The following is a 13511-nucleotide window of genomic DNA, read 5'->3' on the forward strand; positions in this document are numbered from 1 at the left end:
AATATAGTTATACCATTTCTTTCATAATGCTGTATATACATACAAGATATAGTAAAATAACTATGCCAAATAAATAGAGCTTCAGTTTACAGAGTGAAAGAAAAATCCTCATTCCAAATTCAGTATCACTTTTTTTCTTTTTGTCTTCAACTGACAATGATGTTGTACAAAATATTTTGATAACTACATCTATTTTGTGAGCTCTTGTCAAATCAACATTTAAAATGGTGCATGGCACAAATACAACCCGTCAAAATCATAATGGAGCATTCCATGAACACACTCAAAGTTTAATTTTCTTGTAATTTCTTGTAATTTCTTGTTCTTGTCACAGATAATAATACACATATATATTATCAGAGAACCACTGCTATGTCCCACTTGAGCAAACAGGGACAACATCAAGTGCCAAGCAGAAGTGGGAGGCAAAACATATTTCAAATATATCTAAAATATAAAAGTGAGTTATACATTTAGGCAGTTGGCATGGTGCTTTCATATTCAATCTAGTACCAATATTTTTATCTTGTACCAAAAATAATCAGTATTCTTTATTATTCATATTACAGTTCATATCTATCTAATTCTATATTCAATACAAAGAGCTGAAAAGGACAGTGGAACACAGATTATTGGGTAAATTTACATTTAATCTATGTAGGCCTCTCTCTCTCTCTCTCTCTCTCTCTCTCTCTCTACATACATAGGTTTTCTTTTTCTTTTCTTTTTTCAGCCTTTGTCTCCTCAGGTTTGTGATTCAGTTAAAAGTCTGTCCTACAAAAAAGTGCATTAAGCAACTAGTTACATTTTTTCCTTTGGTTTTGGAAAATCAATCACCAGATATACATAAAGTACAAATAATATCTCTGAAGATTTTTATACTCTTTGAAGCTTAAAAGGCAGAATACCAAAGTTGTTTTATGCATCAATGTAACTTCTAGAGTCTGCAGTACCACTCTTCTCATGACAAGCTTGATAGAGATGTAAAGGAAATTAAAATAAATAACCCCAGTCTTCATTTGGCAAGGGGCAAGTGTCTGTTTTTTTTAGTACTACATGTATTAATATAAAATTGTCGAATTTAGTGTGTCTTCACTTCTTTTGGATCATATTTATTCTGGTGCACAAAGAACAGTTAATTGTGCAAACCCACATTCCTAATTCTGCATGATCTCCAATTAAGCAGCTCAAGACTAGGGCTTCGCCACAAGATCTAATAAGAGCCTATATGGGGAATCCTTAGGAAGTGCAATCAAACTAATTACAAATGCTCTGATTTAAGTGGGCAATAATTGTATTTTTCTAAATGTCCCAGAAAAAAACTCTCTGCTCGTTTCAGGTCAAACCTGGAATAAACTGTCTGTTGTACAAAAATACTAACTTTTTGTAATAAGCAATCTCAAACCATTAGTCGCGAAAAAGTGACTTAACACAGATAAGACTACAATGACTATTTTTGGTATTAAACGAATAAACAAACAAATATACAACTTTCAATCATTAAATCTAATTAAGTACACAAGCTGATACAGGTGAAAAAGGAGAGAATTTCTGCACTGGCCCATTGTTATAGCACTTGTAAATTTAGTGTTAAAACTTGTGTATTTTTGGACTATTAATAAATAATTTTACTGGCTCAAAGAAATAGATATACCACATATAGATATACCACAAGCCCTGCAGTCACAGACACCATTCTTGTTCCTTAAGCAGGGTCAGAGAGCAGAGCTGTACCCACAAAAATGGACAATTAGCACCATGCATGTCTATATTTAACTTTTATCTCTTAAAAGATAAACACAATCATCTTATACCGAACTCCCACTGTGACCCCATATGGACAGAGGGCACAGGAGGTCTCAGACTGCTGCAATGTAACCTGCATGGGGTGATTTTTTTTTTTCCTTAATCCATAATCACAGTCTCACTGGAATCTACATTTCCTCTTCAAATGTTTGCATTCATTGCCTTCATATATGTGTATATTTACATATCATAGGCCTCTCCTTTACCCTGTCTCTGAAACAAGAAGAGAGAGATTGCAGAGCATCTTTCAGTGAGCCTGTCCATCTTTGAGCTTGTCCGTTATTACTGGTCTGAGCATAATAAAAACAGAGGGCAGTGTATGGTATTTCAAGAGAGTTCTCTGTCGGTCTGTAAATATAAAAATGCGTATTCACTGAGGTCAATAGTTCATCTTGCTGACTTGAATTACTTTGAATCTGCCAGCTGGTTGACAGAGCGCTTGCGGTTGCGTTTAAGTTTAGAGTCCTTGTCGCAGACTTCACCTGAGCGAAGCGCCGATACGAGATCATCAAACTCCCCCACCTCCTCTGACACACTGCATCCGGTGCTTTTCTTTGCTTGCCTTTCTCGCTCCCGCTGGTCCTTCAGCTGGGATAGATACATGAACAGAGATTAACATTTAAAATAGCCATATATGTTTAGTATATATTAACACTTATATTATTATTTCCTCTTTCCAATGTAAAAAAAATATAAAGTAGCTTTAAATACAACTAAACATTTAACAGAGGCCAATCTTGAAAATGTCCTACAATAACAGCATTACAACGCAGTAAGGCCCTAGTAGAACTGTTTTGAGGTGATTCATGGTCTCATGAGTGATTACAGTGACCTCACTGCATTTGTGATCCTACTACAAATTATTCCAAGGCCTGTCGACTTATGGAATGTTTTCCCTCAAGGTCCCTCAAAACTCAACATAAGATATTCAGCTCAAGTGTGAATTTGTTTGTTGAAATGCATTAATCTAATGTACATGGTAAAGTGACAAAGCTGTGCATTTTCTTCTGATATTTATATTTTATCAGATAATGGATGTACATCACGTGTACATTCACATTGGTAACCACTTGTTACATCAGCAGTTTTGACTGTCTACACTATATGTGGGAACCAGATTATTATCAGTGACTCTTTATATGCTGGATTCAGTAGACAGATATATTTCTGACTTACTTCATGTGCTTTTTGTTTTGTTTTTTGGATTTGACACATCCAGTTTAGACAGCCTGTTGGAGTGTCTGCACAGCCTTTAAAAGAACCCCAGCATCAAGAATGATTGGCATCATTAGGTTCTGTCATTCAGAAACATGGCTTTTCATACCACTGCTATGCTGATGACACTCAACTCTACCCCTCATTCCATCCTGATGATCCGACGGTAGCTATTCGCATCTCAGCTTGTCTAACATACATTTCTTGCTGGATGAAGGACCATCACCTTCAACTCAACCTTGGCAAGACAGAACTGCTTGTGATTCCAGCAAACCCATCGTTCCATCACAATTTCACCATCAAGTTAGGCACATCAACCATAACTCCTTCAAAAACAACTAGAAACCTTGGAGTTGCGATTGATGATCAGCTGACTTTCTCAGACCACATTGCTAAAACTGTCCGATCCTGCAGATTTGCTTTACTCAACATCAAGAAGATCAGACCCTTTCTTTCGGAACATGCTGCACAACCCCTTGTTCAAGCTCTTGTTCTGTCCAGGCTGGACTATTGCAATGCCCTCTTGGCAGGTCTTCCAGCCAGTTCTATCAAACCTTTACAATTATTCCAGAACGCGGCAGCAAGATTGATTTTTAATGAGCCAAAAAGAATATACGTCACACCTCTGTCTGTCACACCAATTTACACTGGCTTCCAATAGCTGCATAAAATTCAAGGCCTTGATGTTTGCCTACAAAACTACCACTGGCACTGCACCGATTTACCTAAATTTGTTACTTCAGACGTATGTGCCCTCTAGAAGCTTGCATTCTGCAAGTGAATGTCGCTTGAATGTGCCATCCCAAAGAAGCACAAAGTCACTTAACAAAACCTTATATTAGTATATAGTATATAGTAGTATATGAGGTGCCAAACAGGAAATGATTATATAAAAATTTGAATATACAAATGTAAATCCGAATATACACTTATAACTCCGAATATATAGAAGTAAATCTGAATATATAGTTATAAGTCTGAATATATAAATGTAAATCTGAATATATGCTAATAAGTCTGAATATAAAGAAGTAAATATGAATATATGGTTATAAGTCTGAATATATAAATATAACTGAATATATATAAGTAAATCTAAATATATAAATGTAACTGAATATATATATAAGTAAATCTAAATATATAAATATAACTGAATATATGCTAATAAGTCTGAATATATATAAGTAAATCTGAATATATGCTTTTAAGACTGAATATATATATATATATATATATATATATATATATATATGTATGTATGTATATATATATATATATATATATATATATATATATATATATATATATATATATATATAAATTGTCAATATATAGAAGTAAATCTCAATATATATTTATAAATCTGAATATATAGTTATAATTATACACACACACGCACACACACACACACACACACACACACACACACACACACACACACATATATATATATATATATATATATATATATATATATATATATCTGAACATATAGAAGCAAATCTGAATATATAGAAGCAAAACTGAACATATCAAAACTAATAATAAAGTCTGCATGAATAAAGTTAAATATAATTTTGGTAACATATTCAATGAAGCCCGTATTTATAATACATTATAAGGGCTTAAGGCATTATAATGAATAAACCATAATAAAACCCTATAATATGTTGTATCAACTCATGAATAATCATAACGACAATTATAATACATCATAATACTAATGTATTTGTGGTTGTAAGTTTAAGAGTATGATTATTTCTAACAAACAATGAACTCCATATTAAATCTACTTCATTTACAGTATAATGGACTGTATCATATCTTGACATTGTTGACATTGTTTATTCTGATATGATATCTGATCTTATTGCTGTCTGAGAGAAGTTTTTTTATTATTATTATTATTATAATTATTACTTATTATTGTAACAGACACACCAGGCTCCAACACCACCCAATCACAGCGCACGCCATCACCAGAGTACTGATCACACTCACCTGCCCCTCATCAACTTGCCAATCTCCCAACACTCAAAAGACACGCATACACGCAGTAACTGTCTCTTTCGCAACTAGGTCAAGCTTACCTGCTAACTTCAAGGACTAACCGTGTTCTCTACTTACCTACCTCCAGCGATCTCTAGTTACCTCCTATTCCCATTGTGTGTGTGTGTGTGTCATCGCCCTCCATCGTCTCAAGCCTCTGCGTCTCAGATCATCACTCCTCCAAGACATCAAGACAGTATCCGCACCCATTACTCACTCTTCACCTCTTCACCCACAGTTTGACTCACCATTGTTCACCGTTACCTCTGCTTGTGTCAAATAAACATCATTCCCTGTCATTCTCTCTCTCCGGTCCCTATGTACTGTAACACTTATAAGTGTTCTTTGACTGCTTTAAGTAAAGTAGCATCAGAAATACTGCAAGAAATGAGTTTAATAATGGATTATAACTATGAGAAATATAATCCATTGTAAAAAGTGGATGCAACATGTTTATACATTGTGTAAATATTAAAATATAGTAAAACTGTTCTTATGAATATTCATGAAATGATACAACATATGAAAAGTTTTTTTTTTATAAAGCATTATGTATTCATTATAATGCCTTAAGAATACCGTTATAATGTATTATGGTGTATATGGGAAAGTCGTGGCCTAGTGGTTAGTGAGTTTGACTCCTAACACTAGGGTTGTGGGTTTGAGTCTCGGGCTGGCAATACCATGACTTAGGTGCCCTTGAGCAAGGCACTGAACCCCCAACTGCTCCCCGGGCGCCACAGCATAAATGGCTTCCCACTGCTCCGGGTGTGTGTGTTCACTTCTGTGTGTGTGCACTTTGTGCACCCTAAATGCAGAGCACAAATTCTCGTAATGGATCACCATACTTGGTTGAATGTATGGAATGCACTTCACTATATAGTCTACATTTCAACAGAAATATATCTTTATTAATAGAGAGATGTTCTTTTTTTTAATGAAAACGCTGGGCCTATGTATCCTGTACTTGTATCAATGCAGATAAGTTAACATATTAGTTATTTTAATTATTACTATCACATGCTGCTACAATTGTCTCTATTCACTTCAATCACTTCATACCTCTCAGGGTATTAGCATTTTCACTGACTTTGAGGGTATTTTGACACCACAGTCAGCCTTTTTTAAAGTATATATACAATACTTCTTTTGGTTTAGATTAATGAGCTGCACTTACAATAATTAATACAACAAAATATTTACATTAATAGCTATATACAGTATGCACAGCTATAATAAAGAGTCTATTGATATGCTATAATATAGATATGCCTTATAATATAGTTCTATTGAGATGTAGACAATATATATCCATGTTTGCATTTATACAGTATATTCCGGATTTATACATATTTTCAGATTTCATGATATGCATAACTACAGTATATATTCAGAATTCATATTTTATATTCAAAATGTACATTTATATATTCAGAAGTATAATTAGAAATTCAGGTTTATAACTAATATTCAGAATAACTTCTATACATATTCAGAGTTATAAATATAAATTCCTGCAGGTTTGCCTTATACGACATTAGGATGCTTCCTGTCAGAGCAAGCAACCCAACTTCTTGTCCAAACTCTTGTTCTCTCCAGACTGGACTATTGTAATGCTCTCCTGGCGGCCCTTCCTGCATGTAATGTCAAGCCTCTGCAATTGATCCAGAATGCAGCAGCGAGGGTTGTCTTCAATTAGCCAAAAAAAGCTAATGTTACTCCTCTCCTCATCAGGTTACACTGGCTACCAGCTCGCATCAAATTCAAGGTACTGATGCTTGCCTACAAGATGACCACTGGCATGGCACCAACTTACCTAAACTCACTGGTTAAATCTTATGTGCCCTCCAGAAGTTTGCGCTCTGCAAGTGAACAACGCCTTGTGGTGCCATCCCAAAGAAGTTCAAAATCACTCTCACGGACCTTCTCCTGGACTCTGGCCAGCTGGTGGAATGACCTCCAAATCTCAATTTTTACAGCTGAATCTTTACTCATTTTCAAAAAACATAAAAAGACATAAAAAAGACTTTTTTGCCTGCACTTAACCAACTAATACTAGCACTTTTCCTTTTCTTGTCTTTTCATAAAAAAAAATAAAAAATAAATAAAAAAAACTTGGCTGTGCATTCTATACTAGACTAACTGAGACTTGTCATGTCGCTTGTATACTGTTGTTGTTCTCTTGTTGACCTGACTGCTTCTATTGTTCTCATTTGTAAGTCGCTTTGGATAAAAGCGTCTGCTAAATGATTAAATGTAAATGTAAATATATTCAGATTAATTCTATATATTCACAATTTACAGGATTATAACTATATATTCAGATTTACATTTTTATATTCAGAATTATAAATATATATTCATATTTACATTTATATATTAAGAATTAGAACTATATATTCAGATTTACTTATATTCAAAATTTACATTTATATATTCAGGCTTATAACTATATATATTCAGATTTACTCCTATATATTCAGGTTTATAACTATATATTCAGATTTCCATGTATATATTCAGAATTATAACTATATATTCAGGTTTACTTCTATATATTCAGAGTTATAAGTATATATGCATATTTACTTTTATATATTAAGGCATAAAAATATATTCACAATTTACATTTATATATTCAGATTTACATCTATATTCAGACTTATAAGTATATATTTAGATTTACTTTTATATATTCAGACATAACAACATATTCACAATTTACATCTATAGATTCAGATTTAAATTTATATACTCAGAATAATTATATATTCAGATTTACAGTTATATATTCAGACTTATAATTATATATTCAGATGTACTTTTATATATTCAGACATAACAATATATTCACAATTTACATTTATATATTCAGATTTACATCTATATATTTCGATTTTTATATAATTATTTCCTGTTTGGCACCTCAGTAGTAGTAGTAGTAGTAGTAGTAGTAGTAGTAGTAGTAGTAGTAGAAGTAATAATAATAATACTAATAAAGGGGTATGTCAGTAATATTTCAGGGTACCTCTGATGAGATCGCTTTAAGTTGGAGAAATAAATGATGGATGACTCACCACCTCCAGAGCTTTCAAGCCACTCCTAATGATGAACACGTCCTTTTCCAGCTCAGCCAGACTGTGAGAGTAAATGTAAGATAACTGCAATACAAAATGGCCTAAGCCTATCAAAAGAATAGATAGATACTATGTTTATGCTCAACAGTATACAGTGTTTGACTTACTTGACTTTGGCAGCTTCTGGTATAGAGACCAAGTCCTGTTGAAGACTGAGGATGTCAGGGTAATTGTTCTCAAAGTTCATGATCAGATAATGCAACATGGTGATGTTCCTGTAGAAAATGCATATAGAATTATTAATTTATTTCAAGTTTAAAGCAAAGAAATGAAAAAAAAAAAAACATATTTACCACTGTTATTAATCCATATTTAGTGATTTTCATACCATAACGTGTACTCAACATCAACAATCCATTTTTTTTAAACAGTGAATGGATGCTTTGAATTTTTAAGAGATTTGATACAATTTATGCTAATAAACTGCAATTATTTAAAAAAATGCCTTGTGTGAACATTTTTAAGTGACAACTAAAATTTACTACAAATAAACAAAGTTGACTGATTACACCAATTCTGTAAAATGCATTTAACATCTCAATGGTGGCAGTGGGAAGTCTAATACAGATAAGCAACTTCAGTCCTGGAGTGCCGCTGTCTTGCAGAGTTTAGCTCTAACCCTAATTAAACACACCCGAACAAGCTAATAAAGGTCTTCAGGATTACTGAGGCTATTTAGTATAAGGATTTGTTTCAGGGCTGGAGCTATACTCTGCAGGACATCGGCACTCCAAACCAATGACATTAATTGATGCATTTAGATGAACAAACTAAAAACCTCTTCATTGAACTCTGACCTGTCTATACTTGACTTGGTGTCTATGATCTTGTTGAGGCTGGACACTTTGAAACCATATGCATTGCCTCTCTGTCCTTTGTTCATGAAGTTCCCAAATGCCAAAACCACTTCCAGAACCTGTGTCAGGCGCTTACTTCTCATCACCTCATGTGACGCCCACAGGATAGCTATAATAGATTAAAGAAAATATATTACTCCATAATGTCTATAATGTCTATATAGCCTCCATAATGTCTATATAGTACTAACATATTTATTATCAGGCAATATGGACAACATGATTTTCTTTCACAGACTTAACTGGAATTTGTTGAACATTAAGTGTTTATTATTTCTGGATTAAGTATTCATAAGTAAGGTCATAAACCGGCTCAGCAGATTGATTCATAATTCACCAAAGCTTATATATAGGGGACGGGATATATATATATATATATATATATATATATATATATATATATATATATATATATATATATATATATATATATATATATATACAGTACAGACCAAAAGTTTGGACACACCTTCTCATTTAAAGAGTTTTCTTTATTTCTTTATCATGACTATGAAAACTATGAATTAACACATGTGGACTTATATATGGAATTATGTACATAACAAAAAAGTGTGAAACAACTGAAAATATGTCATATTTTAGGTTCTTCAAAAAATGCCAGCTTTTGCTTTGATTACTGCTTTGCACACTCTTGGCATTCTCTTGATGAGCTTCAAGAGGTAGTCACCTGAAATGGTCTTCCAACAGTCTTGGAGTTCCCCGAGAGATGCTTAGCACTTGTTGGCCCTTTTGCCTTCTGTCTGCGGTCCAGATCACCCCTAAACCATCTTGATTGGGTTCAGGTTCGGTGACTGTGGAGGCCAGGTCATCTGGCGCAGCACCCCATCACTTTTGTTGGTCAAATAGACCTTAATGCCTTCAGTGTGACTCTACAATTTTCATAGTCATGAAAATAAAGAAAACTCTTTGAATGAGAAGGTGTGTCCAAAAGTTTGGTCTGTACTATATATATATATTGGCTAATTGGATTGTGCTTTTAATAAGAGTGTAGTGCACTCAGCTCTGTTAAACACATTTTACCACACGTAATTCCATTGCATATAATCTGCAAGAATGTGCAGAAAATGTGGAAAAACGCAGCAGATTCTAAAAGTCTAGTAAAAATAGTTTTCCGGGGGATAACATATGGAAACCAAATTATTCTGTATGAGGGACCAAAATGCAATTGTAATCATTTCATGATCAACACGATTCACTGTACAAGATCAGTACCCACAGTAATGTCAGCATGAATCAGCAAACAAATAAAGACATTTCTGAAATAAATTAATTAAACCCTTTCTTTTCTTCCAGTTCCAGTTTACACAAATGAATTACACAGCCCAGTTTAGAACCCTACGTTTTGCCTCAGAGTTCCCATCACAGAGCTGCAGTACTGAGTCACTCCAGCAGGAACAAGAAAGAGTATGTGACTTTGATGCCTGTCCACAATTTTCCAGCCGCCAGTTTCCCATAAGAAGCATTTCCCGAAGGGTCTTAGCCACAGTAAGACTTCCTTTGCCTGGATGTTAAAACATTCAAAATGGCTTTCTGTTGACATGTTTTAATGTGCAAGGGTGGGCCAGAGAATTCCTTAATTTGTTTTGTCTTTGTTGATGGCACCCATTATTTCTGCTCTATAAAGCTTAATTAGACACTGTTATCAATTAGACATGATATGGCATTGTAAAATAAGGGAAACTGTCATATAAGCAACCTTAATGTTTACCTTTGTAATTGTTTTTCACTTAAGGTTGTGAAAATGAGTAGTTAGTAATATTAGAGATCGGTGTATGTACTTGGAAATTTGAGGGTGTATGGCTATTTATCACATTATGGAAAAGAGCAGCATGAACAATCTTCAAAACACCTTCTGTGTATCACAGAGGAAAATAAATCTTTTTTTTTTTTTATGACATTAGGTATATGAAATGATGACAGTACTGTATATTTGTTTTTTGGTAAGATCATCATTAATGTGCAGGGACAGGTTTATAACCAGAATTGAGGAAAGCTTATGTTTATCTGAAGTACTATGCAAGAACATGCATGTCATGACTCTTTCTTGAAAAGCTTGAGACTCTTTGAAGAAAAAAAGCAGCATTTATGAGAACGACTCTCCTCTCTCAACATGTGCCAGCTTTCCAAAACAGCCTCCGTGTAAACTCTGTTCTTTATTTGAACTGGAGATAAATTCAAGTATAAAAGCCACACACAATCACAAACATACCAGCCCTGACTTATGTTCTAATATCCACTTCTCCCAAATCACATTTATACAGCCACTGGTCTCTGTTCTTCAATATGAACCAGTGTTAATTTGCAAAGAAACACCTCTAGTAACATTCCTTCTAAACATACAAACCTTCAACCTTTGGTTTTATTTCTGCTAGACGCTCTGCAAACTTCTTTTTGAAGAAAAGAGACTGGAGCCTCTGCTGATAGTGGTCGATTCTGACAGAGAGAAAAAAGTCACAATTATTTAAGTTTTAGACCCCCCCCCCCCCCCCAATAATTTTAATTATTCTCAAAGGTATTGTACTTAATTTTGTTTAAAGATAAGGTTTAAAATGCTGGAATAAAATAAATTGTTTAAAAATTATTATTTATTATTTTTTTGCATTAGATTAATGAGAAAAAAAAAATTCACATTACAGTAAGTATATATGGGGAGGGGTAAAGTAGTAAACTTTTTTATGACATTAAGAACCTCTTAATGTCAAGGGGGAAAAAGATGGCTCTTTATTTTACATGTATGTACTTATTATAATAACTATATACAGACCCTGAACCAAAACCTTAAATCTAACATGATTTATAACCATATTAACATCAATAAGTTATCTTACATTACTCTTTTTTTGTGTAAGGAATGTAGTTTATCAAGTATGCAGATATAACCGTGAATGCATAGCCAGTGAAAACACTTTTGTTTGGTTATTAGCTTTTAGATATGTAGATTTATGCAAGTATGACTGCTTGACAGAAAGTATGTTTCTGGCCTCATGATAAATGTTGACTTTGGAATTTCTAGATATCACAGATTTTTGCAGTGTCCTGTTTCTTTGGAGGTAAAATATGCTGAAGAAATATAAATAATGACTGCCAGTCCTGGTTTGTTGCCTCTTGTGTAATTAATGCAATTCAGTATTAAATCTTCTGGTTAAGAACTTTCAATAATATTATCCTTCACTCATCCAAAATTGCTTTTTTATTATTATTATTTCTGAAGCCATATATACATCATTGTGCTCATTTATCAAATGTATTTAATCTAAGATTCAATTACTTCGCAGTACCTGCTCATCTCATACAGGAAGCGATCAGCCCGGGCCATACGCTCAGGCTCATGTTTGCTCATGTCATGATATTGACCTCCAGAAGGTCAATATCACTTTTTTCAGGAACAAACTTCAGCAGCTGTGAATGTACAATACATGGACCCATACAGAGTGTTTACTAGTATATAATAAAAGTACTAATTCCAAAACATTATAGTTACATATTTCTTGATGAATCCATTCTAAAGCCTTCACCTGCTCTAACATGTCTTTAGCCAGCTCCTCCCTCTCATCCATCTCCAGAATGGCTTTCTTTATCTCTTCATTGCTCATTTTTAACCTATATTGACAGAAATATTTTCTTTTATTATGTAAACTCTTAATATTTAACATTATTTAGAAAGTACAAACACCAGTAGTATGCCAAACCATTCTTTATGACATGAGAGGTTAGGTGTGGTACAATCAATGTTCTCTCCTCTCAGCTTTGATCAATAAAAATTGGGCCACATCAAAGAACACTATCAAACTTTTCCTGGCATCATTAGGTAAATATGTGGCACCTGGGCCACAGAATTGCAGGAAATAGCCTGTTTCTCCCTTATGAGGGCACATTAATAAAATATATGTGTGCATATATTTCCAGATAAATTATTTAGTAAGTAAATAGTAAGTAAGTAAATTTTATTTATATAGCACATTAAACATAGCAAAGCTATCCAAAGTGCTGAACAATGTAAAATCAAATTAAAAGTAAGAGGAAACAGAAAACAACAATAACAAAAACAAGACATATAATACAATAAAACAGCAATGAAGTGAAATTAAAATGCTAAGGAGAAAATATATGTTTTCATATTTATAAAAATATATTTTTTCATATTTATAATAAACTATTCCAATAGTCCATAAAAAAGTGTAAATTTTGATTTCAAGGTGACTTTAAGAACTAGTCTGACCGACTGTAATTTTGGCCAGGGGTAATCTGTCTCTCCTTTCAGATTCAGATTAGTTTTTTATGTAACTAAAATAAGTTGTGACCAGGTATTACATAATAAGCCTACAATTTCAAAAAAACTTTTTTTTCCAAAAATGTTTACATTTTGGGCTTCATAAGTGTAGCATCAGTTTTCCAGGATAACTGATAGGTTGACTATAACACA

At 33.4% G+C, this 13511-nt stretch overlaps 1 protein-coding gene across 1 annotated transcript; it reads right to left on the reverse strand.

Moving 5' to 3' along the window:
• Positions 1 to 355: 355 nt before the first annotated feature.
• On the reverse strand, positions 356 to 12912 carry LOC113117043 (disheveled-associated activator of morphogenesis 2-like). Its single transcript, XM_026285421.1, has 8 exons — positions 12778 to 12912; positions 12604 to 12688; positions 12367 to 12487; positions 11433 to 11521; positions 9008 to 9176; positions 8318 to 8425; positions 8151 to 8211; positions 356 to 2394 (listed from the first exon to the last, which is right to left on the reverse strand). The coding sequence occupies exons 3-8, from the start codon at positions 12426 to 12428 to the stop codon at positions 2212 to 2214; spliced, it is 672 nt and encodes a 223-aa protein (XP_026141206.1). The 5' UTR covers positions 12429 to 12487; positions 12604 to 12688; positions 12778 to 12912; the 3' UTR covers positions 356 to 2211.
• Between the last annotated feature and the right edge of the window lie 599 nt (positions 12913 to 13511).

This window comes from Carassius auratus, chromosome 17 (assembly GCF_003368295.1).
Source record: "Carassius auratus strain Wakin chromosome 17, ASM336829v1, whole genome shotgun sequence".
NCBI classification, from domain to species: Eukaryota; Metazoa; Chordata; class Actinopteri; order Cypriniformes; family Cyprinidae; genus Carassius; species Carassius auratus.

Bases quoted from the DNA above. Each gene is read 5' to 3' on its own strand.
- LOC113117043 (XM_026285421.1), bottom strand. From the start codon at position 12,428: ATGAGCAAACATGAGCCTGAGCGTATGGCCCGGGCTGATCGCTTCCTG. The intron at 9,177-11,432 runs GTTTGTATGTTT...AATCTATTATAG, and splicing joins AATAAAACCAAAGGTTGAAG to CTATCCTGTGGGCGTCACAT. The intron at 2,395-8,150 runs GTGAGTCATCCA...TATCTATCCCAG, and splicing joins GCTTGAAAGCTCTGGAGGTG to CTGAAGGACCAGCGGGAGCG.